General features: G+C 46.4%; 1 protein-coding gene across 2 annotated transcripts in view; it reads left to right on the top strand.

Annotated features, from left to right (window-relative positions):
• The window catches only part of cep128 (centrosomal protein 128), a 351,185-nt gene that overhangs the window by 124,721 nt on the left and 200,305 nt on the right, over window positions 1-26,159 (top strand). For both annotated transcript variants that reach the window (XM_078406913.1, XM_078406912.1), the window contains exon 15: window positions 23,938-24,114. In XM_078406913.1, coding sequence (XP_078263039.1) covers window positions 23,938-24,114 — 177 coding nt within the window. The remainder of the gene's footprint in view (window positions 1-23,937; window positions 24,115-26,159) is intronic.

Genomic DNA, 26,159 nt, shown 5'->3' with positions numbered 1-26,159 from the left:
ACATATTGCCAGAAGAGGTAGTTGAGGCAGGTACTATATAACAACATTTTAAAGATATTTAGGCAGGTACATGGGTAGGAAAGAGAGAGGGATATGGGCCAAACGTAGCCAGGTGGGACTAGTGTGGATGAGGTATTTCGGTTGGCATGGGCCAGTTGGGGCAAAGGACCTGTTTACATTCTATTTGACTCTATGATTCTTCATGATTAGAGCTGTTATGTTACCTCTGGTCGTTTCTAAGAAAGCACCATTGAGGGAGGGAGGGAGGGAGGGAGGGAGCGAAGGAGAGGGGAGAATGGGAGAGGGGGAAGAGGGGGAGGGTGGGGAGGGGAGAGAGGTGGGGGTGGGGGGGAAGAGAGAATATAAAGCCTGTGTTTTCATGCTTGCTAACATAAATGAATCCTGAAACAGTAGTAATTTTGTTCGGTTTCATTGTGGAGGTGTTGACATTTGAAGGCAACACCAAACATTCTCTACAATGGTCTCTTCATTATTGCTTTGTTGAGTGTTGACAGTTTAGCAGAGCGTGTGGAGATTGGCGTATTAAAATCACTGCGTGCCTGACTATTTCTTTATTCTGCGGGATGGGTCAAAGTGGCTGGCCATATTGTGTTTTTTTTATGTGATTCACTTGCAGCGAGGAATAGATGTTTGGCCTTGGTTACGTGGCATGATTTTATGAGTCGTTTCACATCACACATCTAGTGCCATGAAATAAATGTTTCAAATGCACCATGTAGCCAGCATCCTGACATTACTGGCGGGCTCATTATTTTCATAATATATTTGCGTTTGGCCAAAACAGTTTCATTCTGGATAATCTGTTTTTAGGTTGTGCCAACAGATCTACTCGGAGATGCTGGCTGGCGTGTATCGTGTAATTAATACGTGATAATGTCCACACTGGAGAAATAATGGCCGTGATATAATCACTGACGCTTGCCATGTGTTCCACCCTTGAATGCTGGAAAACAGCACAATGGATGCCAGACAGCATTTGTTCTTCTTGGAATAAAATTGAAAATTAGCAACTGGTTCCCATCCTTTTATAATCCTCCCCAAATGACACTTTACTGTTTAATAGACAATAGACAACAGACAATAGGTGCAGGAGTAGGCCATTTGGCCCTTCGAGCCAGCACCGCCATTCAATGTGATCATGGCTGATCATTCTCAATCAGTACCCCGTTCCTGCCTTCTCCCCATACCCCCTGACTCCGCTATCCTTAAGAGCTCTATTTAGCTCTCTCTTGAATGCATTCAGAGAATTGGCCTCCACTGCCTTCTGAGGCAGAGAATTCCACAGATTTACAACTGTCTGACTGAAAAAGTTTTTCCTCATCTCCATTCTAAATGGCCCACCCCTTATTCTCAAACTGCGGCCCCTGGTTCTGGACTCCCCCAACATTGGGAACATGTTTCCTGCCTCTTACGTGTCCAACCCCTTAATAATCTTATACGTTTCGATAAGATCCCCTCTCATCCTTCTAAATTCCAGTGTATACAAGCCTAGTCGCTCCAGTCTTTCAACATATGACAGTCCCGCCATTCCGGGAATTAACCTAGTGAACCTCCGCTGCACGCCCTCAATAGCAAGAATAATAAGTGGAAAAATGCTGCCCGGATGTCTACCTAATTTCGAGTTGGGGCATTCGCTTACAAACCGGCAATAATTTCACTGTGTAGGAAGGAACGGCAGATGCTGGTTTACACTGAAGATTGACACAAAATGCTGGAGTAACTCAGCGGGGCCAGCAGCATCTGGAGAGCAGGAATGGGTGACGTTTTGGGTCGAGACCCTTCTTCAGACTGAGAGTCAGGGAAGAGGGAGATATGGAAGGGTAAGGTGTGAAAGCGACAGATCAAAGCAGACGACGATCAAGGAAATGTAGAATGGCTGCTAGCTGGGGAGAAGCTGAGGAGACAATAAAATTTATCAGGAAGACAGTGAAACTCGTCGGAGAACTAGGGTGAGCGAGGGACGGAGAGAGAGGGAAAGCAAGGGTGACTTGAAGTTAGAAAAATCAATATCACACTGCTGCGTTGGAAGCTGCCCAAGCGAAATATCAGGAATATTTCACTGCCTTTTATTAGTTTAGTTTAATTTAGAGATACAGCGCGGAAACAGGCCCTTCGGCCCACCGAGTCCACACCGACCAGTGATCCCCGCATATTAACTCCACACTATACACACTAGGGACTATTTACAATTATACATTTATACCAACTCAATTAACTTACAAACCCGTACGTCTTTGGAGTGTGGGAGGAAACCAAAGATTTCGGAGAAAAAACACACAGATCACGGGGAGAACGTACAATCTCCGTATAGACAAGCACCCATAGTCAGGGTGGAACCCGGGTCTCTGGCGCTGTAAGGCAGCAAGTCTACCACTGCGCCACCGTGCCGCCCTTATTACCAAGTTGCATATTTCTTCCATGTGGAGCACTTTCATATTTCACCACAAGGTTCATTTTATTAGTGTTCAGTGTTGTGCGGGGAGTTAACATCTGTATCAGGTGCTGTGCCTGAGTGAAGCCAGCATTCCTGCAGCAGTCTGAAGAAGAGTCCGGACGCGAAACGTCACCTGTACCATTTCTCCAGAGAAGCTGTCTGACCCGCCGAATGACACCGGGATTTTGTGTCTACCCTCCACAGATGCTGCCTGACCGTCTGACTTACTCCAGCACTCTGTGTTTTGCTCAAGATTCCAGCATCGTAAAAATGGTTAAAGTCTTCTGAATTGTTTAGCTTACGGTCTCATTTTAGTTTGAAGAGCTGGAACTCTAATTTTTGGGATATTAATGTCTCGGGCTTGTGTAACAACACTTGTTTTACTCAGTTAAAAATTTTCTCCCTTTTGAGCAAAACAAAACTGAAAACTGTTTTGTTTTTCGACAGTAGTATAAAAACTAGAACTTGAAAATCGATGGTTGTAATTATACTTCTCACGGTACTTATTACATACCTTGTACCAAGTGAATTGTAGGTAAGTAGAGAGGAGGAATTGAAAGCACACCATTCATAATTCCAGTTGTGCTTATTTCAGAACGAGTTGAGTAATGTTGGAACCAGCACGTCATATTTAATTTTGACCGGCATTCAAACATCTTATTATATTCTCAGTTTGTTTGCTTGTGACACAGTAACAGGCTACTCCGCCTGTTTAATCTGCGCTACCTCCATCCCACTTGTCTCGCTGCAGCCTATTCTCTCTCAACCAATCCCTCCAACACTTATGTATGAGCGGTGCGGTGGCGCAGCGGTAGGGTTGCTGCCTTTCGGCGCCAGAGACCCGGATCGATCCTGACTACGGGTGCTGTCTGTATGGTGTTTGTACGTTCTCCCCGTGACCACGTGGGTTTTCTCCGGGTGCTCCGGTTTTCCTCCCGCACGCCAAAGATGTGCAGGTTTGTTGATTAATTGGCTTTGGCAAAAATTGTAAAGTCTCCCTAGTGTGTGTAGGATAGTGTTTTAGATTTTAGATTTAGATTTAGAGATACAGCGCGGAAACAGGCCCTTCGGCCCACCGGGTCCGCGCCGCCCAGCGATCCCCGCACATTAACACTAGGAACAATTTTTTTTTTTTAAACATTTGCCCAGCTAATTAACCTACATACCTGTATGTCTTTGGAGTGTGGGAGGAAACCGAAGATCTCGGAGAAAACCCACGCAAGACACGGGGAGAACGTACAAACTCCGTACAGACGGCGCCCGTAGTCAGGATCGAACCTGAGTCTCAGGCGCTGCATTCGCTGTAAGGCAGCAACTCTACCGCTGCGCCACCGTGCCGCCCAGTGTTCGTGTACAGGGATCACTAGTCGGCGTGGACTCGGTGGGCCGAAGGGCCTGTTTCCGCGCAGTATAGTCTAAAGTCTAAAGTTTCTCCATTAAACTGTGCCTTACCAGTCTTGCGTTAGTTGGCAGTGCTTTGAGTCAGAATGTTGTGGGTTCAAGTCCCAGTCGAGAGGCTTGAGCAGGACGACAGTGAAACTCGTATGGTGACGAGGGTGGGGGAAGGGACGGAGAGGGATGGGATGTAAGGGTTACTTGACAGAGAAGTCAATGTCCATGCCGCTGGGGTGTAAGCAGCCCAAGCGAAACACGACGTGCTGTTCCTCCAATTTGCGTTTGGCCTCACTCTGACGGTGGAGGGGGTCAAGGACAGAAAGATGTGCACCCTTTTTTCCTGGGTGGAAATGTCAAAGACCGGAGAGCACAGGTTTAAGGGGAGAGGGGCAAGGCTTAAAAGAGATGTGCAGGGCAAAGGTTTTTTTTACAATGCCTGGAATGTGTCGCCAGGGGTGGTGGTGGAGGCAGATACAATGGTACCATTTAAGAGGCTTTTAGATAGGCCCATGGATATGCAGGGAATGGTAGGATATGGATCACGTGCAGACAGATAAGATCAGGCATCATAGAAACATAGAAAATAGGTGCAGGAGGAGGCCATTTGGCCCTTCGAGCCAGCACCGCCATTCATTGTGATTTTTTTTAGATTTTCTTTTAGATTTAGAGATACAGCGCAGAAACAGGCCCTTCGGCCCACCGGGTCCGTGCCGCCCAGCCATCCCCGCACATTAACACTATCCTACACCCATTAGGGACAATTTTTTAAAAACATTTGCCCAGCCAATTATCCTACAAACCTGTACATCTTTGGAGTGTGGGAGGAAACCAAAGATCTCGGAGAAAACCCACGCAGGTCACGGGGCGAACGTACAAACTCCGTACAGTATAGCACCCATAGTCAGGATCGAACCTGAGTCTCCGGCGCTGCATTCGCTGTAAGGCAGCAACTCTACCGCTGTGCCACTGTGCCTCATGGCTGATCATTTACAATCAGTAACCCGTGCCTGCCTTCTCCCCATATCCCTTGATTCCACTAGCCCCTAGAGCTCTATCTAACTCTCTTTTAAATTCATCCAGTGAATTGGCCTCCACTGCCTTCTGTGGCTGAGAATTCCACAAATTCACAACTCTCTGGGCGAAAAAGTTTCTTCTAACCTCAGTTTTAAACGGCCTCCCCTTTATTCTTAGACTGTGTGTCCCCTGGTTCTGGACTCCCCCGACATTGGGAACATTTTTCCTGCATCTAGCTTGTCTAGATCCACATTAGGCAGGAAATGGTTTTGGGTAGACTGATGGGACTGAAGGCTGAAAGATCCCCAGGGCCTGATGGTCTGCATCCCAGGGTACTTAAGGAGGTGGCTTTAGAAATAGTGGAAGCATTGGAGATCATTTTTCAATGTTCTATAGATTCAGGATCAGTTCCTGTGGATTGGAGGATAGCAAATGTTATCCCACTTTTTAAGAAAGGAGGGAGAGAGATAACGGGTAATTATAGACCAGTTAGTCTGACATCAGTGGTGGGGAAGATGCTGGAGTCAATTATAAAAGACGAAATTGCTGAGCACTTCGATAGCAGTAACAGGATCATTCCGAGTCAGCATGGATTTACGAAGGGGAATCATGCTTGACAAATCTACTGGAATTTTTGAGGATGTAACTAGGAAAGAGTCAGTGGATGTGGTGTACCTCGACTTTCAGAAAGCCTTCGACAAGGTCCCACATAGGAGATTAGTGGGCAAAATTAGGGCACATGGTATTGGGGGTAGGGTGCTGACATGGATAGAAAATTGGTTGACAGGCAGAAAGCAAAGAGTGGGGATAAATGGGTCCCTTTCGGAATGGCAGGCAGTGACCAGTGGGGTACCGCAAGGTTCGGTGCTGGGACCCCAGCTATTTACGATATACATTAATGACTTAGACGAAGGGATTAAAAGTACCATTAGCAAATTTGCAGATGATACTAAGCTGGGGGGTAGTGTGAATTGTCAGGAAGATGCAATAAGGCTGCAGGGTGACTTGGACAGGTTGTGTGAGTGGGCGGATACATGGCAGATGCAGTTTAATGTAGATAAGTGTGAGGTTATTCACTTTGGAAGTAAGAATAGAAAGGCAGATTATTATCTGAATGGTGTCAAGTTAGGAGGAGGGGGAGTTCAACGAGATCTGGGTGTCCTAGAGCATCAGTCAATGAAAGGAAGCATGCAGGTACAGCAGGCAGTGAAGAAAGCCAATGGAATGTTGGCTTTCATAACAAGAGGAGTTGAGTATAGGAGCAAAGAGGTCCTTCTACAGTTGTACCGGGCCCTGGTGAGACCGCACCTGGAGTACTGTGTGCAGTTTTGGTCTCCAAATTTGAGGAAGGATATTCTTGCTATGGAGGGCGTGCAGCGTAGGTTCACTAGGTTAATTCCCTGAATGGCGGGACTGTCGTATGTTGAAAGGCTGGAGCGATTGGGCTTGTATACACTGGAATTTAGAAGGATGAGGGGGGATCTTATTGAAACATATAAGATAATTAGGGGATTGGACACATTAGAGGCAGGAAACATGTTCCCAATGTTGGGGGAGTCCAGAACAAGGGGCCACAGTTTAAGAATAAGGGGTAGGCCATTTAGAACGGAGATGAGGAAGAACTTTTTCAGTCAGAGAGTGGTGAAGGTGTGGAATTCTCTGCCTCAGAAGGCAGTGGAGGCCAGTTCGTTGGATGCTTTCAAGAGAGAGCTGGATAGAGCTCTTAAGGATAGCGGAGTGAGGGGGTATGGGGAGAAGGCAGGAACGGGGTACTGATTGAGAGTGATCAGCCATGATCGCATTGAATGGCGGTGCTGGCTCGAAGGGCTGAATGGCCTACTCCTGCACCTATTGTCTATTGTCTATTGTCCTTTTATGATTTTGTACGTGGTCTATGAGATTTTGATGCGGACGTTGTGAGCCTAAGGACATGTCCTTGCGCTGTACTTTTCCATGTACTAACCCACGTTAGTGTCGTTCTCCAAAGTAGTAGGATTCGGAAAGAGCGAACTAAATATATTTATCGAGAACAAATAAGTAAGACACATTCGGAGCAGCAGGGACTAAGGTATGTTGACAGCAAGGAAGGCACTGATCTTTAAAACTTCACTTTGACCCAGCGAGCAGTGAAGTGGGTTACTTTCCCATTAGGTTGATGGCACATCAGTGTTTGCTTGTGGCTTCCACTTGGTATCACGATGGATTTGGTTCTGACCTTCAGCCTTAAAATGAAACCTGCTTTCACAAACTGGCCCGATTGTGACAGTGCCATCTCCAAACAAGAATGTTCTCGACTCAATACATTTTTCTGGCTTAATAAATACCTTAAGACTCTGATATTTTTAAAGTCAAAAGCCATTTTTTTTAAGGAATCTGAAAATCAGGCAACCATTATGGAACCAGTGACTGTTCAGCATTCTCAGATCGCTAAGCTCCTGCATTTGTTCGATTTTTTTGATGAATCTCTTGGTCTCGATAATCCATTGCTGGTAATGTTGGATATACTGACGCACAGCGTTGCCAAGCTGGGTCAGGGAAGTCTGTAACAGAGATAAGAACCGGAAAATACTGGAGGTTCTGGAGACAATTTCCTTGTCTTTGGACTTTACCTTAGCTTTTAGAGATTTAGAGATACTGCACGGAAACAGGCCCTTCGGCCCACCGAGTCCGCGCCGCCCAGCGATCCCCGCACATTAACACTATCCTACGCACACTAGGGACAATTTTTACATTTGCCCAGCCAATTAACCTACATACCTGTACGTCTTTGGAGTGTGGGAGGAAACCGAAGATCTCGGAGAAAACCCACGCAGGTCACTGGGAGAACGTACAAACTCCGTACAGACGGCGCCCATAGTCAGGATCGAACCTGGGTCTCCGGCGCTGCATTCGCTGTAAGGCAGAAACTCTATCGACCTGCGATCCCCATACACTAGCACCATCCGACACACTCGGGACAATTTAACATTTACAGAAGCTAAAATTAAGTTACAAACTGAACGTCGGTAGATAGTGGGAACAAACTGGAGCACCCAGCGAAAACCCAGGTGGTCCCGGGGAGAACGTACAAACTTTGTACAGACAGCATCCGTAGTCAGGATGGAACCCGGGTCTCTGGTGCCTCTAGGCAGCAACTCTACCGCCGCGCCACCGTGCGACTCTGCAACATCATGGATTTAGGCTTGATTCTCCAAAGATCAAAGAGGGACGTCAATATCTCCTGATTCAAAGTCCTTGGTGGAGTTATTAAGCAAGCCGGCAAAGAGGAGAATAACATTCATAATCTTGTTTCACTCCATTAAAATGCCAAATACATTAGAACAATCCTTATTGGACATTACTGCCTATGAAGTGCTCATGGAATAGTGGGTGATTTACATGAACTTTATTAAGTAACACAGTCTGCCTTGACCTACGCGCTCTCACTGTTTCCAAACATTTTAACTCGCCTTCCCATTCCCATTCCATAGTGACCTTCCTGTCCTGGGCCTCCTCCACTGTCAGAGTGAGGCCGTATTCAAATTGGAGGGACAGCACCTCATATTCTGCTTGGGCAGCTTACAGCCCAGCGGTATGAACGTTGATTCCTCCAATTTCAAGTAACCCCAGCATTCCCTCTCTCCCCTCTCTCTCCCTCACTCTGGTCGTCCTCCTAGTTCCATTATTTGCATCCTTCGTTTTCACCTCTTCCCCAGCCAACAATGGCCCATTGTGGGCTCCACACCTTCCTTGGTCATCTGGCCCTGATTGGTCTGGCCATTTCCCACCTCCAGTTCCCTCCCCCCTCCTTTCAGTCTGAAGATGGGTCTCGACCCAAAATGTCACCCATCCTTTTTCTCCAGAGATGCTGAGTTACTCCAGCACTTTGCGCCGATCTTCGTTATAAACCAGCATCTATAGTTCCTTTCTACACTGTTTATTTTGAGTAACCTACCGAACCTCTCTGCTGATTATATCATCAATAAAAATAATAACACCATCCCTTCTACCTGGGCGGAACGGTGGCGCAGCGGTAGAGTTGCTGCCTTACAGCGAATGCAGCGCCGGAGACTCAGGTTCGATCCTGACTACGGGTGCTGTCTGTACGGAGTTTGTACGTTCTCCCCGTGACCTGCGTGGGTTTTCTCCGAGATCTTCGGTTTCCTCCCACACTCCAAAGACATACAGGTATGTAGGTTAATTGGCTGGGCAAATGTAAAAATGATCTCTTGTGGGTGTAGGATAGTTCAGGGATCGCTGGGCGGCGCGGACCCGGTGGGCCGAAGGGCCTGTTTCTGCGCTGTATCTCTAAATCTAAATCTAAATCTAAAATCTAAAATCTAGTCACACACAAGCTAACTTGGCCTTTTCCAAACTATTGTGTCAATGCTATGAAATTTGCCGTGTTTTAAATGTGGCATTAAAAAAAGGACTGTGTTATTACATATTTTCAGAATCCTAACATTTCAGCCCAAGGGTTAGGTTGTCCATCCACTGTGCCATAGAACCATGCATTTCCCAGCCCTCTCTCTGTAGTATTTTACATTCTCCCTCTCCAATATTTATCTAGCTCCTTTTAACTGATGCTCCTGTTAATTGTGCTAAAGTATTCTGTTTTTGAATAACCGACCATGTGAAAAAAAAAAGATCTTTGCGATAATCTCTTTAAGTCTTCCTTTGTAACTGTAATCGTCCATGCTGGGTATATTGTAGATAAATAGAAGCTAAAAAAAAGTCCTATCACACATCCCCGGGCATATTTTGAACAGTTCATTTATAGCTTCTCTTTATATCTGGAGCACTAGCTGTTTCGAAAGCCATTCTTCTATATCCACTTTAACATCACCTACCTTAATTGTTATAATGTCTATTATGTAACTCCATTTGAAATCCAGCAGTTTCCACAACAAAATTTTTTTTCAATTAAATCAGCCAAGCATGGCTTGCCTGACAAATCTGTGCTAGCTATCTCTACAAATTGAGCCACAGTAAAGCAATGATCGACCAGCCTTTAATTTTCTATTTTCTCCTTTCGGTGTTTCTTGAACAGGACCATGCCTCATGAGACACATCGTCATTCTCAAGAGTTGCACAAAGAGTTTTGGAAGATTCAGATTGGTGTCCTACACTGGTGTCCTACTGCTCCCACCCTATGGAACTCACTACCCCAAACCGTCAGAGACTCCTCCACACTCACCACATTCAAAACATCACTGAAGTCTCACCTGTTCAGTACTGCCTTCAACCACTGAAGGTCACCTCACCTTCTGTCTCCTTTCTCTGTTCGTTTACTTATTTATCTATTTATTCACTTCCCTATGTTCTCTAAATCCCTGTAAAGCGCCTTTGAGTATATGAAAAGCGCTATATAAATGTAATGCATTATTATTATTATTATTATTATTTATTGTCAAACATTTTCCAAACTTGACCCTTGCTTTCCAGCTGGGGCTGACAATTTTAGATTCAGGATAGACACAAAGTGCTGGAGTTCATTAGTTATAGAAGCAGAATTAGGCCATTCAGCCCATCAAGTCTACTCCGCCATTTAATTATGGCTGTTCTATCCGTCCTTCACAACCCCATTCTGCTGCCTTTTCCCCATAACCTCCTGACACCCGTATTAATCAAGAATCTGCCTTAAAAATATCAATTGACGGTCTCCACAGTCTTCTGTGGCAATGAATTCCACAGATTCAACATCCTCTGGCTAAAATGTCTCCTCATATCCTTTCTAAAGGTATATCCTTTATTTATGAGGCTGTGGCCTCTGGTCGTAAACTCACCCACTAGTGGAAACATCCTCTCCACATCCACTCTATCCAGGCCTTTCACTTTTAGGTCATTTTTAGTGATGTCCCCTCTCATTCTTCTAAACTCCAGCGAGTACAGGCCCAGTGACGCCAAACGCTCATCATATGATAACCCAATCATTCCTGGGATCATTCTCGTAAACCTCCTCCGGACCCTCTTCAGGGCCAGCACATCCTTCCTCCGATATGGGGCCCAAAACCGCTCACAATACACCAAATACGATCTGACCCGTGCCTTATAAATACTCAGCATTACATACCTGTTTCTATATTATATCCTCTCAAAATAAACGCTAACATTGCATTCGCCTTCCTTACTACCGATTCGACTTGCAAATTAACTTTTTGGGAATCCTGCACCAGCACTCCCGACTCTCTTTGCACCTCCAATTTCTGAATTCTCTCCCCATTTAGAAAATAGTCTACACCTTTATTCCCACTATCAAAATACATGACTCTGCACTTTGCTGTGCTGTATTCTATCTGCCACTTCTTTGCCCGCTCTCCCAACCTGTCCAAGTCCATCTGCAGAGTCAGCATCCCGGCAGCATCTCTAGAGACATGGAGCTTCGGATTGGAACCCTTCTCTGGACTTCAGACTAGTCTGAAGAAGTGTTCAGACCCGAAACATCACCCAACCTTTTCTCCAGAGATGCTGCCCGACCTGCTGAATCACTCCAGCACTTTGTGCCTAACTTCGGTACAAGCCAGCATTTGCAGTTCCTTCCTACACAATTTTAGATGCAGCATTTTTTTTGTTTGTAATGTGCTAATGATGAAATACAGCAATAAATACACTAATGGGTGCAAAGTGGCAGACTGGTGTAAGATGATAGTGCCATCCGAAGAAGGGTGCAAGAATGAAATAACCAAATGAGGGAGAGTTCAGTGTAAGAGTGTGTAGCAGCACCTCTGGGAAAGGAGATGTGAGAGATTCTGATAGCACGGTGGGGCGCAGTGGGACAGTGGTAGAGTTGCTGCCTTACAGCGCCAGAGACCCTGTAGGACGGAGTTCGATTCCGACTACGGGTGCTGTCTGTACGGAGTTTGTACGTTCTCCCAGTGACCTGCCTGGGTTTTCTCCGAGATACAGGTTATGTAGGTTAATTGGCTTGGTAAATGTAAAAAAAATTGTCCCTAGTGTGTGTAGGATAGTGTTAATGTGCGTCTATTCCATCTATTCCATCTACCATTCCACGCTGTTTCATGGATGGTGTGAAGCTTCTTGAGAGTTGCTGCTTCTGCACCGTGCACCTCACTGGAACCAGAAGCAGAATCATTCTCCCAGGGATGGTTGAAAATCTAAGGTGAGGGATTGAATTGGACGTCAATTATCTTCTGGCCAGTCTGATATTTCTTCAGTGTTGAAGCTCGCCCGGGTTTAGTCGGACACCATTTACATTTCACAGTTCGTGCTGGCTTCCCATTCTTCACCGAGTGCTGGGTACGAGTCTCCAGTTGTTGCCCCACCAGTAAAGAGACTGGCCTCCAGGTTTTTAAGAATCAAGAATCAAGAGTCAAGAGTGTCTTATTGTCATATGTCCCGAAAAGGAACAATGAACTTCTTATTGCAGCAGCACAATAGATACGTAAACATTTATTCACAAAATGCTGGAGTAACTCAGCAGGTCAGGCAGCGTCTTCACTCCCGAGATGCTGCCTGACCTGCTGAGTTACTCCAGCATTTTGTGGATAAATACCTTCGATTTGTACCAGCGTCTGCAGTTATCTTCTTATAGATACGTAAACATAGTATATATGTATATATGTGCTTACACATGTATATTATATATGTATGTGGGCATAATATACACTTACACATACACTCACACGCATATAAACATAGCACAAAAAGTAAGGAAATTTGCGTTTGGTAGATTATTTCTTTGTTGTAACAATGCTTCTTGGCAATAAATCTTATACCGTTGGAAAGCCTGTTTATTTCCCTTTTAAATGGTGCCACGTTTGTAAGGAACATGCATTTGTGGGATGAGCAGCAGAGCTGAGTATATGGGATGCGCCCATGAAAAATTTGCCAAATCTTCTCTGCCAATGCCAAACAGCTTATTCTGCCCTTGACTCTTGTTCGGTGTTGTTTGGTGGATTGGATGATTGGTCTGAAGAAACAAGACATATTGGCAATTTAACAATTTATTCATTCAATAAACAGGAGCAACAGTAGCGTGTGGAAGAACCATACACAGCCACAACAGCCTGGCACCTCCTCCTCATGCTGGTCACCACCCTGGTCTCACACTGTTGTGGGATGGCATCCCATTCTTGTCAGCACCTGGGGGTACCAGAAGCTCAAAACAAGAGTCAATAGCAACAGCAGAATAAGCTGTTTGGCATTGGCAGAGAAGATTTGGCAAATTTTTCATGGGCGCAACCCATATACTCAGCTCTGCTGCTCATCCCACAAATGCATGTTCCTTACAAATGTGGCACCATTTAAAAGGGAAATAAACAGGCTTTCCAACGGTATAAGATTCATTGCCAAGAAGCATTGTTACAACAAAGAAATAATCTACCAAACACAAATTTCCTTACTTTTTGTGCTATGTTTATATATACACACACATATACACACACACACACATATATGTGTGTGCATGTGTACATATATATTATATATATATATATATACACACACACACACACACACACATATATATATATATATATATATATATATATATATATATATAGTATATATGTGTACACATATGTTCATATATAGACAATAGACAATAGGTGCAGGAGTAGGCCATTCGGCCCTTCAAACCAGCACCACCATTCAATGTGATCATGGGTGATCATCCACAATCAGTACCCCGTTCCTGCCTTCTCCCCATATCCCCTGGCTCTGCACTGCTATCCTTAAGAGCTCTATCTAACTCTCGAAAGCATCCAGAGAATTGGCCTCCACTGCCTTCTGAGGCAGAGAATTCCACAAATGTACACAGATAGAGAATTGGTTGGCGGACAGGAAGCAAAGAGTAGGAATACACGGGTCCTTTTCGGAATGGCAGGCAGTGACTAGTGGGGTACCGCAAGGCTCAGTGCTGGGACCCCAGTTATTTACAATATATATTAATGATTTGGACGAGGGAATTGAATGCAATATCTCTAAGTTTGCGGATGACACGAAGCTGGGTGGCAGTGTTAGCTGCGAGGAGGATGCTAGGAGGCTGCAGAGTGACTTGGATAGATTAGGAGAGTGGGCAAATGCATGGCAGATGCAATATAATGTGGATAAATGTGAGGTTATCCACTTTGGCGGCAAGAACAGGAAAGCAGAGTATTACCTGAATGGTGGCCAATTAGGAAAAGGGGAGATGCAACGTGACCTGGGTGTCATGGTGCACCAGTCATTGAAAGTAGGCATGCAGGTGCAGCAGGCAGTGAAGAAAGCGAATGGTATGTTAGCATTCATAGCAAGAGGATTTGAGTATAGGAGCAGGGAGGTTCTGCTGCAGTTGTACAGGGCCTTGGTGAGACCGCACTTGGAGTATTGTGTACAGTTTTGGTCTCCTAATCTGAGGAAAGACATTCTAGCTTTAGAGGGAGTACAGAGAAGGTTCACCAGATTGATCCCTGGGATGGCAGAACTTTCATATGAAGAAAGACTGGATAGACTAGGCTTATACTCGCTGGAATTTAGAAGACTGAGGGGGGATCTTATTGAAACATATAAAATTCTTAAGGGGTTGGAGAGGCTAGATGCAGGAAGATTGTTCCCGATGTTGGGGAAGTCCAGAACCAGGGGTCACAGCTTCACGATAAGGGGGAAGTCTTTTAGGACCGAGATGAGAAAACATTTCTTCACACAGAGAGTGGTGAGTCTGTGGAATTCTCTGCCACAGAAGGTAGTTGAGGCCAGTTCATTGGCTATATTTAAGAGGGAGTTAGATGTGGCCCTTGTGGCTAAAGGGATCAGGGGGTATGGAGAGAAGGCAGGTACAGGTTACTGAGCTGGATGATCAGCCATGATCATATTGAATGGCGGTGCAGGCTCGAAGGGCCGAATGGCCTACTCCTGCACCTATTTTCTATGTTTCTATATCCGCACGCGGACAATAACAGTGCAAAGACAAAAACAATGCCCCCAAGTCTATGTAGTTCAGAACTTATTTGGAGGTTGTAGTGTTTAATAGCCTGATGGCTGTAGGGATGAAGCTGCTCCTGAACCTGGTCGTTACAGTTTTCAGGCTCCTGGACCTTCTTCTTGGTGGCAGGGGTGCTTTGGGAGGAAACCGGAGAAAGTCCATGCGGTGGTCACAGTACAGACAGCACCCGTAGTCAGGATGGAACCCGGGTCCCTGGCTCTGGGGCAGCGACTCTACCGCTGTGCCACCGTGCCGCCCTGTCCCGTTTATTTTATATTACCTATGCATCGTGTATTTACAGGCCTTTCATGCTGCTTGCTGTGAGTAAGAATTTCATTGTTCTGCTGTCGGTACATATGACATTTAAACATCTTGACGCTTGACTCGAGTGAAGCCGATCTGTTTAGCACCACCTTTCCATCACCTTTATCCCATCTGATATCTCTGCTCTCCCCCCTTGCCCTCTTGACAGCTTCATCCTTCCTTCTCGCACAGACAGATGCAAAGTACTCACTTGAGAAGAATTGGTGAGTAGGGTACAAAGCAGCAATTTGAAATCTGTGCGAGATTTCACAATGGTCTGGAGCGCTGGCAGAACATTGCATCAAATTGAAATAATTGGCTTCAACTTCTGCTTGGAAAGGCTGTGCGGAGAATTAATCAGATGCATGGGAAGTCTGAAATCGGACATGGTCGGGCACTCCAAAGCAGCATACATTTCTGTAGATGTTTGTACAATGTTTGAAGTAACAATCGAGGGAAGCAAACAGCAGCATTGTAGGATGACGAGAGCATTTGCGATAAAGGGAATTCACGCAGAAGGAGAGGAGATAGAAATCAATGACAAAGTGCTAGCAGTCATCACTAGCGGCTTAAGCCGAGCTATTTCACATTGATAGATGAAAGATCAGGTTCCGGAGCCCGAGGGTTGTGGGCATTGAGAATATAATTGTCATATGAAGCCAGATCAACACCAGAGGATGCACATGAATGCTAAGCAGTCAAGAGTGAAAAGTTAACGACAGATTCAAAAATATATATATATTGATTAGAAACGCAGCTCCTTTCCTCTCCTCACATTAGATCTCCTCCCAGCCTGTCTCATACCACCACCCCTCGCCATCTTTAAGCTACCTTTCCCTCCACTCCTCCTCCCCTACCTAACTCCAACACAAAACACACATTCTCTCCCTTCTCCCCACCCCAGTTTCCTCTCTCCTCTCCCCCTCTCACTCTCTCTCCACATGTTCGCCCTTTTTCCTCTTCTTGCTCTTTCTTCTTGCCACCCACTCTATTCTTCTAGCTGCCCACTTTCATAAGTTCTAGGAGCAGAATGAGGCCATTCGGCCCATCACGTCCGCTCCGCCATTCGATCGTGGCGGATCTATCTTTCCCCCTCAAGCCCATTCTCCTGTCTTCTCCCCCTAACCCCTGATACCCGCACTAGTCGAGGGTAATCAATGTCCTTTTAACCCCTCCTTTCTCCTGATAGATTCTGCAGACATAGACACGGTAACAGAGGCATAGAGCTGTACAGCATGGAACCAGGCCCTTCGGCCCACTTGTTCGTGCTGACCGAGTTGCCACACTGGCTTTGTCCAATTAGCCTATGTTTGACCACAGCTTTCAAAACTCTCTAGACCTAGGTATATAATTCCCAGAAGGTGTCAACACCCGTAGAAGGTTGTGAAGGTGTATGGTATGCTTGCCAATGTCATTCAGTCTTCAAGATTTCAAGAGATCTCAAGATCAATTTATTGTCACACGTACCAATTAAGGTACAGTGAAATTTGAGTTACCAGAAAGCCATATTAAGTGAAAAGCAACAAGACACACATCCACATTAATTAAAATGTAACATAAACATCCACCACCGCGGATTCCACATTCCTCACTGCGATGGAAGGTAATAAAGTCCAATCATCTTCCTCTTTGTTCACCCGCGGTCGGGGCTGTTGAACCATCCACAGTCGCCGCGGCCGACGGTCCAATGTCTGAGGCCCTCGCGTCGGGACGGTTGAAACACTCTCCGCGGCATGGAGCTCCCGAGTCGGCCTCTTCTTACCAGAGACCGCGGGCTTCACGATGTTAAAGTCCACAGGCCCCGCGGTTGGAGCTCTCCACAGTCGATCCCCAGCAAAGGATCGCAGCTCCACAATCGCCACGTCTTGGAGTTGAGACATCATGTTACACGTGTGCAAATCATTGGTCACTCGCTGTTGAGGTTTTGGGTGCAGTTTTGATCTCGAACTACGGGAAGGACTTGATTAAACGAGAAAGGGTGCAGAAACAAATCACGTAAACGTTGCCTGGCCTGGAGGGTTTGCGTTGTAAGGAAAGGTTGGAAAGGCTGGGACAGTTTCACTGGAGCAAAGGAGAGGTGACCTTCATAAAATTATGTTGGGCATAGATAGTCATTAACTTTTCCTAATGCAGGCGAGTCTAAAACTAGACTGTCCACTGATTAAACACTGAGCGTATTACCTGAGAATAGGTGATTTTTTTATAGCACAGCTAGTCACCTATTTCCAGTGATGGTTGTCCCATTAGATCCGACACCTTGAAGACAATGACAGTGAAGGTAGCTGACTGTAAAGTTGCACACATTAAACTGATAATACAGAACGCTAGGAACCGATGGTTGGAGGAAGGAAATAATGACAGTTCAGTGCCTAAACAGATACCGTGTAGGAAGGAACCGCAGATGCTGGTTTACACCAAAGATAGACACAAAAGGCTGGAGTAACTCAGTGGGACGGGCAGCATAGCTGCAGGAGTAGGCCTTTCGGCCGTCCGAGCCAGCACCGCCATTCAATGCGATCATGGCAATGCGATCATTCAATTGGATCAGTACCCAAAATCAGTACCCCGTTCCTGCTTTCTCCCCATATCCCTTGATCCTGTTAGCCCTAAGAGCTACATCTAACTCTCTCTGAAGAAGGGTCTCGACCCAAAACGTCACCCATTACTTCTCTCCAGAGGCACTCCAACATTTTGCGCCCAGATACCTCTTGTTAATTAAAGGAGCTTAACAAAAAAAAAAAGAGGATCAGAAGGGTTCAAAGGGCCAAACGCAGGCAGATGGGACTAGCATTGATGGGGCATCTTGGTAGGCATGGGCAGGTTGGGCCGAAGGGCCTGTAGAAGCCTTAATTGTCCTGTGGACATTCTGTGGTCCATGGGACAGAGGGTGACCAATGTCTCTTTGTTTTGAGGTATCTGCTGGGACCATAGGCGGAGCAGGACATTGGTATGGGAGGTGGAGCCTTCCGTCCACTCTTTACTGCTCAGCCTCGTGATGTATGGGCTCAAGATTCTCGTTGCTATCACCAACACTCCACCCTCACTTCGAACAGTCAAGGGTTCCCAGGAATCTACACCAACATTTGTATTTTTTTAGGAAAAAAACCTGAAGATGCTGGTTTAAATCGAAGGTAGACACAAAATGCTGGAGTAACTTAGCGGGTCAGGCAGCATCTCAGGAGAGAAGGAATGGGTGATGTTTCGGGTCGAGACCCTTCTTCAGACTGATGTCAGGGGAGGGGGGCGGGACAAAGATAAGATGTCGGCGGAGACAGGAAGACTAGTGGGAGAACTGGGGATAGAGAGGGGAAGCAGGGGCTACCTGAAGTGGGAGAAGTCAATGTTCATACCGCTGGGGTGTAAACTGCCCAAGCGAAATATGAGGTGCTGTTCCTCCAATTTACGCTGGGCCTCACTCTAACAATGGAGGAGGCCCAGGACAGAAAGGTCAGATTGGGAATGGGAGGGGGAGTTGAAGTGCTGAGCCACCGGGAGATCAGGTTGGTTGAGACGGACTGAGCGGAGGTGTTCAGCGAAACGATCGCCGAGCCTGCGCTTGGTCTCGCCGATGTAGAGAAGTTGACATCTGGAGCAGCGGATACAATAGATGAGGTTGGAGGAGGTGCAGGTGAACCTCTGCCTCACCTGGAAAGACTGTTTGGGTCCTTGAATTTTTTTAATCAAGGTTGAATCTTTCCCTCTGTCCACCCGGTAATGTCTTTCCCCGAAGAGCATGAACTTCAGAAGAAACAAGCAACTGCAGATGCTAGTTTACAAAACAAAGGACACAAAGTGCTGGAGTAACTCATTGGGTCAGGCAGCATCTCTGGAGAACATGGAAAGGTGATGTGGCGGGTTGAGACGCTTCTTCAGTCTAATTATGATGGAGGGTAGGGAGGGGGGGAGGAGGGGAGGAGAAGACTGGACGAGAGGTGATGGCAGGACAGAGCCTGGCAAGTTATACTCAATGCCCCGACCAATAAAACCGTACGCCTTCTTTACCACTCGGATTACTCACAGTTAGGGTCAATGGCATATCCAGTGAGTAGCAGCAACAGTGAGTGGGGTGGCACGGTGGCGCAGCGGTAGAGCTGCCGCCTTACAGCGCCAGAGACCCGGGTTCGATCCCGACTACGGGTGCTGTCTGTACGGAGTTTGTACGTTCTCCCCGTGACCTGCATGGGTTTTCTCTGAAATCTCCGGTTTCCTCCCACACTCCAAAGATGTGCAGGTTTGTAGGTTAATTGGCTTGGTAAATGTAAAAATTGTCCTTAGCGGGTGTAGGATAGTGTTAGTGTGCGCGGATCGCTGGTCGGCGCGGACTCGGTGGGCCGAAGGGCCTGTTTCCGCGCTGTATCTTTAAACTAAACTAAACTATACAGAACCTTGAATCATGGTTATGGGGCCATGATAATACACAAATAGTGAAATTGACTGCTGAAGGCAAGATAGATTGTGGCCAGAACTGCAAAGGCTTTCATATAGATGGGATATGATTCCCTGAGACACGTAAATATGAATGTTGATGATAAAAATGTTGAAATGAAGACATTTTGGAGTAATTGAGTCGTCTAGTGTGTCAACAGGCCCTTCGGCCAAACTTGTCCATTCCGACCAAGAATTCTGATTGGTGTAAATGGAGAGAGAGAGAGAGCGAGAAAAACCTAGCCAGCTCGGGATCCATGTTCTCCAGAGATGCTGCCTGATCTGCTGAGTTACTCCAGCACTTTGTGTCTTTTTGTGTAAACCAGGATCTGAGGTCCAGTTTAGTTTATGGCCGTGCATTGTCATGTTGTCATGTTTATTGGTACTGTGAAAAGCTATTGTTGCGTGCTATCCAGTCAGCAGAAAGACAATATATGATTACAATCGAGCCGTTCATAGTGTACACTGTAGATACAGGATATGGGAATAACGTATAATGCAAGGTGAAGCCAGCAAAATCTGAACAAGGATAATCCGAGGGTCAGATAGATGGTAGTTCAGCACAGCTCTCTGGTTGTGGTAGGATGGTTCAGTTGCCTGATAACAGCTGGGAAGAAACTGTCCCTGAATCTGGAGGTGTGCGTTTTCACACTTCTGTACCTCGTGCCTGATGGGAGAGTGTATGAACCGAGCTGCCATGTTCTCCAGAGATGCTGTCTGACCTGCTGAGTTACTCCAGTACTTTGTGTCTTTTTGTGTATACCAGCACCTGCAGTTCCTTGTTTGAACATTTTACTGCTGGGATGACACTGAGATTCCAGCGACTTTCACTGTAATTCCTCACCTCACTTTTACTCTCGTTGCCGGGGGGCATTGGCCCTCATTCACTGTTCGATTGAAGCTCGATGTACATTTGAGGAACAGCATCTCTTCTTCCATTTAGACACAATGTAGTCCTGGATGCATTTAGATGCAACGAGACCTGGGTGTCGTGGTACAGCAGTCATTGAAAGTAGGCATGCAGGTGCAGCAGGCAGTGAAGAAAGCGAATGGTATGTTGGCATTCATAGCGAGGGGATTTGAGAATAGGAGCAGGGAGGTTCTGCTGCAGTTGTACAGGGCATTGGTGAGACCACACCTGGAGTATTGCGTACAGTTTTGATCTCCTAATCTGAGGAAAGACATTCTTGCCATAGAGGGAGTACAGAGAAGGTTCACCAGATTGATTCCTGGGATGGCAGGACTTTCATATGAAGAAAGACTGGATGTACTCGCTGGAATTTAGAAGATTGAGGGGGGATCTTATAGAAACTTACAAAATTCTTAAGGGGTTGGACAGGCTAGATGCAGGAAGATTGTTCCCGATGTTGGGGAAGTCCAGAACAAGGGGTCACAGTTTAAGGATAAGGGGGAAGTCTTTTAGGACCGAGATAAGAACGTTTTTTTTCCACACAGAGAGTGATGAATCTGTGGAATTCTCTGCCTCAGAAGGTAGTTGAGGCCAGTTCATTGGCTATATTTAAGAGGGAGTTAGATGTGGCCCTTGTGGCTAAATGGATCAGGGGGTATGGAGAGAAGGCAGGTACAGGATACTGAGTTGGATGATCAGCCATGATCATATTGAATGGCGGTGCAGGCTCGAAGGGCCGAATGACCTACTCCTGCACCTATTTTCTATGTTTCTAGTCCTCGGGACTATGTATTGAATTTTTATCTTGCACTAAACACTATTCACGTTATTCCCTTTATCATGTATCTGTACACTGGACGGCTCAATTGTAATCGTGTATTGTCGTTCCTCTGAAGATAGACACAAAAAGCTGGAGTAACTCAGTGGGACAGGCAGCATCTATGGAGAGAAGGAATGGGTGATGTTTCGGGTCGAGACCCTTCTTCAGACTGAGAGTCAGGGGAGAGGGTGACACAGAGATAGGGAAGGGTAAGGTGTGAAAAGTAGAGATCAAAGGGGACGATGTTCAAGCAAATTGTAGAATATAGGGGTAGGTGACAACCAAACATACAGGATTTTTTTTTAATCAGGAGGACAGTCAGACTGGTTGGAGAACTAGGATGGGGGAGGGATGGAGAGAGAGGGAAAGCAAGGGTTACTTGAATTTAGAGAAGTCGATGTTCATACCGAAGGTAGACACAAAATGCTGGAGCAACTCAGCGGGTCAGGCAGCATCTCTGGAGAGAAGGAATGGATGACGTTTCAGGTCGAGACCCTTCTTCAGACTGACTTAGTAACTTCAATTACTCCAGCATTTTATGCCTACCTTCGATTTAAACCAGCATCTGCAGCTTTTTTTTCCTACTCAATATTCATACCGCTGGGTTGTAAGCTGCCCAAGAGAAATAGGACTGGTTAGCACACAACAGAAGCTTTTCACTGTACCTCGGTACACGTGACCATAAACTAAACTCAAACTGAATTCAACAATCTCAGATGATCAACTTTCCATTTACACCATAACTGGGCAATTCTGATGAAAGGGTATCAATCAGTAATGTTAACTCTGTCCACATTTGCTGCCTAACTTACTAGGTATTCCCGGCATTTTCTCTTCTTCAAAAATGTTCAACAACTGCAGTTAGACAGAAAAGCTAGAGTAACTCAGCGGGTCAGGCAGCATCTCTGGAGAGAAGGAATGGGTGACGTTTCGGGTCGAGACCCTTCTTCAGACTGAGTTACCTGCTGAGTTACTCCAGCATTTTGTGAATAAATACCTTCGATTTGTACCAGCATCTGCAGTTATTTTCTTATACGACATAGACCTCTCAACGACTCAACGACTGCAGTGTTTTGCAAGGAAAATAACTGCAGATGCTGGTACAAATCGAAGGTATCACAAAATGCTGGAGTAACTCAGCAGGTCAGGCAGCATCTTGGAGAGAAGGATCTCGACCCGAAACGTCACCCATTCCTTCTCTCCAAGATGCGGCCTGACCCGCTGAGTTACTCCTTGCATTTTGTGATACCTTCGCAGTGTTTTGCAATCTCGCAGTCCCAACCGGTTCTCTTTCTCCGCTATTCCCAGTCGCCTTCCTCTATTCACACCTCCTCCTGGCTGATTAGCTGTGATTCGCAAGCTGCCTTTTAGAGGGCACCATTACCTTTTGTGCTCCCGCTCAGTCTGCAGCCTTTCACGGAGAGTCCACTTGTTCTCTCTGCGCTCCTCCCTTTGGGATGAAGCAGTTTGATTAGCAAAATGGTCTCCCTGAAATTTGTCTTCACGGTACTGTCAGTGCTTGGTGTTATCTCTAAAACATAATTTCCTCAGGGTCAGTGGGATATGGGTTAAGCCAGACTCTGCAGACTTTTGAAAATAATCGAGAGTTACCGTCTGATGCAATCCTGATGTCTCCCACTGTGCTGCAGATGCTGTTTAGCTTATTGCTTTTTCAGTTGCTCAAAAATGATACTGTGGCACCTCATGAAAGTCAGCAGGAGAATCCTGGCGTCCTGGAAAGACCTATCCTTCAATTATTAGTTTAGCTTACAGACACAGCGCGGAAACAGGCCCTTCGGCCCGCCGAGTCCATGCCGATCAGCGATCCCCACTCACTAACACTATCCTACACACACTAGGGACAATTTTACATTTACACCAAGCCAATTAACCTACAAACCTGCACGTCTTCGGAGTGTGGGAGGAAACCGGAGTACCTGGAGAAAACCCACGCAGGTCACGGGGAGAACGTACAAACTCCGTACAGACGGCACCCGCAGTCAGGATGGAACCCGGGTCTCGGCCGCTGTAAGGCAGCAACTCTACCGCCGCGCCACCTTCAAAGGGACCGGCCATCCATGGTTCTAGGATTACCATTTGCAAGATTCTAAATTCACAAGTCATGGGAGCAGAAGTAGGCCATTCGGCCCATCGAGTTTGCTCCGCCGTTCAATCATGACATCTTTCCCTACTTTCCCCATCCCGCTGTGTGAAATTAGCTGCATTTCCCTGCATAGGAAACACTAAACTTCAAAAGCGCTTCTATCATGGATACGTGAAGTACATTGGGATGTTGAAATCACAGAAGGCATAATATAAATCCAAATTGTAATCCCCCCTGGACTTGTTCTGGTCTTTTCTCCTATCCAGCTTATTTGCCCCCCCCTCCCGCCTCTAGTTTCAGTTTTAAGAAGGTTTCCGACCCGAAATGTCGCCTATTCTTTTTCTCCAGCGAGGATTTGTTCTGGCCTTTTCTCGCCTACAGTTTATTTCCCCCCCCCTCCCCCCACCATCCCCACCTCTACTTTCAGTCTGAAGAAGTGTTCTGACATAAAAACATCACCTATTCCTTTTCTCCGGAGATGCTGCCTGACCCGCTGAGTTGCTCCATCATTTTGTGTCCCCCTCTCTCTCGCCTGTCTCTCTGCACAGCGCTATTGAACGTGATGTTAAGCAACAAACTTTAACGGTGGTCTTTTGCGTCGTTTCCACAGGGTAAGCTGGCAGTGAACGGTGAAGTGTGTGCAAGGCAACTGGAAGAAATGACGTTTCAGCTCAAAGACCAGATCACCAAAGTGCAGACAGAGCAAGAGATGATCCTTTGCTGTGCAGGAAAAGAGATTGAGGCTGCTTGCGATTTCCTCTCCACAGGCGCCGAAGACAAATTTAAAGTAATTATTACAAACTTTTTGTTAACCTTTGTTTTTTGTTTATTTCCACCCATCCCCATGTTGAGCTCTTTTACCTTTTCAAAGGTGTTTTTGTTTGAAGATTCTTGAATGGAGACTGACTTTGGACTTTAGACTTTGGAGATGAAGCGCAGAAACAGGCTCCTTCGGCCCACCGAGTACGGCGCTGAGCAGCGATCGCCCCCGTACACGAGCACTTTCCTACACGCTTAGGGACAATTTAGGCTATTGAGGGCGTGCAGCGTAGGTTTACTAGGTTAATTCCCGGAATGGCGGGACTGTCATATGTTGAAAGACTGGAGCGACTAGGTTTGTGTACACTGGAATTTAGAAGGATGAGAGGGGATCTTATCGAAACGTATAAGATTATTAAGGGGTTGGACACGTTAGAGGCAGGAAACATGTTCCCAATGTTGGGGGAGTCCAGAACCAGGGGCCACAGTTTAAAAATAAGGGGTAGGCCATTTGGAACGGAGATGAAAAACCTTTTTCAGTCAATCTGTGGAATTGTGAATCTGTGGAATTCTCTGCCTCAGAAGGCAGTGGAGGCCAATTCTCTGAATGCATTCAAGAGAGAGCTGGATAGAGCTCTTAAGGATAGCGGAGTCAGGGGTTATGGGGAGAAGGCAGGAACGGGGTACTGATTGAGAATGATCAGCCATGATCACATTGAATGGCGGTGCTGGCTCGAAGGGCCGAATGGCCTCCTCCTGCACCTATTGTTTATTGTCTATTATCTAATTTACAATTTTTATCGAAGCCAATTTTTCGACAAACCCTGTGCCCCTTTGGAGTGTGGGAGGAAACCGGAGCACCCGGAGAATGCCCACGCGGTCAAGGAGAGAGAACGTGCAAACTCCGTACAGGCAGCACCCGTAGTCAGGATCGAACCCGGGTCTCTGGCGCTGTGGGGCAGCAACTCTACCGCTGCGCCACCATGCCGCCCAAATGTAGCACAATGCACCTCGCTCTGAAATTTCCCACAGACCTCTCAACACTTCTCATTTGGGTTCGGGACTCCCAACCCACCAAAAATCATACACTAGCTCATGGAAGTACAGAGACTAGTTAACCCTTTCAAAACCTTTGCACTGTTCCAATTCTGGCCTTTTACACCCCAGTTTACATCCCAGCGGTATGAACATTGACTTCTCTAACTTCAGAAATGGGTAGTTTACACCCCAGCGGTATGAACATTGACTTCTCTAACTTCAGAAATGGGTAGTTTACACCCCAGCGGTATGAACATTGACTTCTCTAACTTCAGATAGTCTCTGCTTTCCCTCTCTATCCCCTCCCCTTTCCCAGTTCTCCCAATAGTCTTCCTGTCTCCAACTACATCCTATCTCTGTCCCGCCCCCCCTCCCCTGACATCAGTCTGAAGAAGGGTCTTGACCCGAAACGTCACCCATTCCTTCTCTCCAGCGATGCTGCCCGACCCACTGAGTTACTCCAGCATTTTCTCTCTCTCTCTCTCTCTCTCTCTCTCTCTCCCTCTCCCTCTCCCTCCCTCTCCTTCTCTCTCTCTCTCTCCCCCTGTTGTGCCTTCCTGATCATTCTCTTTTCACCATTCACCATTTTCATCAGCTCTCAATATCTTCTGGAACGCCCTCCAAATCCTTCCATGGGTTGAGGAGCACCCGGAGAAAATCCACGCGGTCACGGGGAGAAGGTGCAAACTCCGCACAGACAGCACCCGTGGTCTGGATGGAACCCGGTTGTCCGGCGCTGTAAGGCAGCGACTCTGCCACCACGCCACCGTGCCGCCACTGCTTGCCACATCTCCCACGGACTTGCCAGTTAGCAGTCCAACCCTGTAAATCACAGAACATTTTTATCGAAATTCCTTTCATTGCCATACTTGTATCAAAAAGGCTTCATTTCTTCAGAAGGAAAACTGTTTTGCCCAACTGAATCATGAGTGCGATAAACAGCCATCTCACCCTCCTCCTCAATCCTGTCTGTCTGAAGGTTCTGGCCATTTATTTTATCTCGTTCTGACTCAAGTGCAGATCATAGAAATGATC

This window comes from Rhinoraja longicauda, chromosome 10 (assembly GCF_053455715.1).
Source record: "Rhinoraja longicauda isolate Sanriku21f chromosome 10, sRhiLon1.1, whole genome shotgun sequence".
NCBI lineage: Eukaryota > Metazoa > Chordata > Chondrichthyes > Rajiformes > Arhynchobatidae > Rhinoraja > Rhinoraja longicauda.
This window is presented reverse-complemented; position numbering and strand designations above follow the sequence as displayed.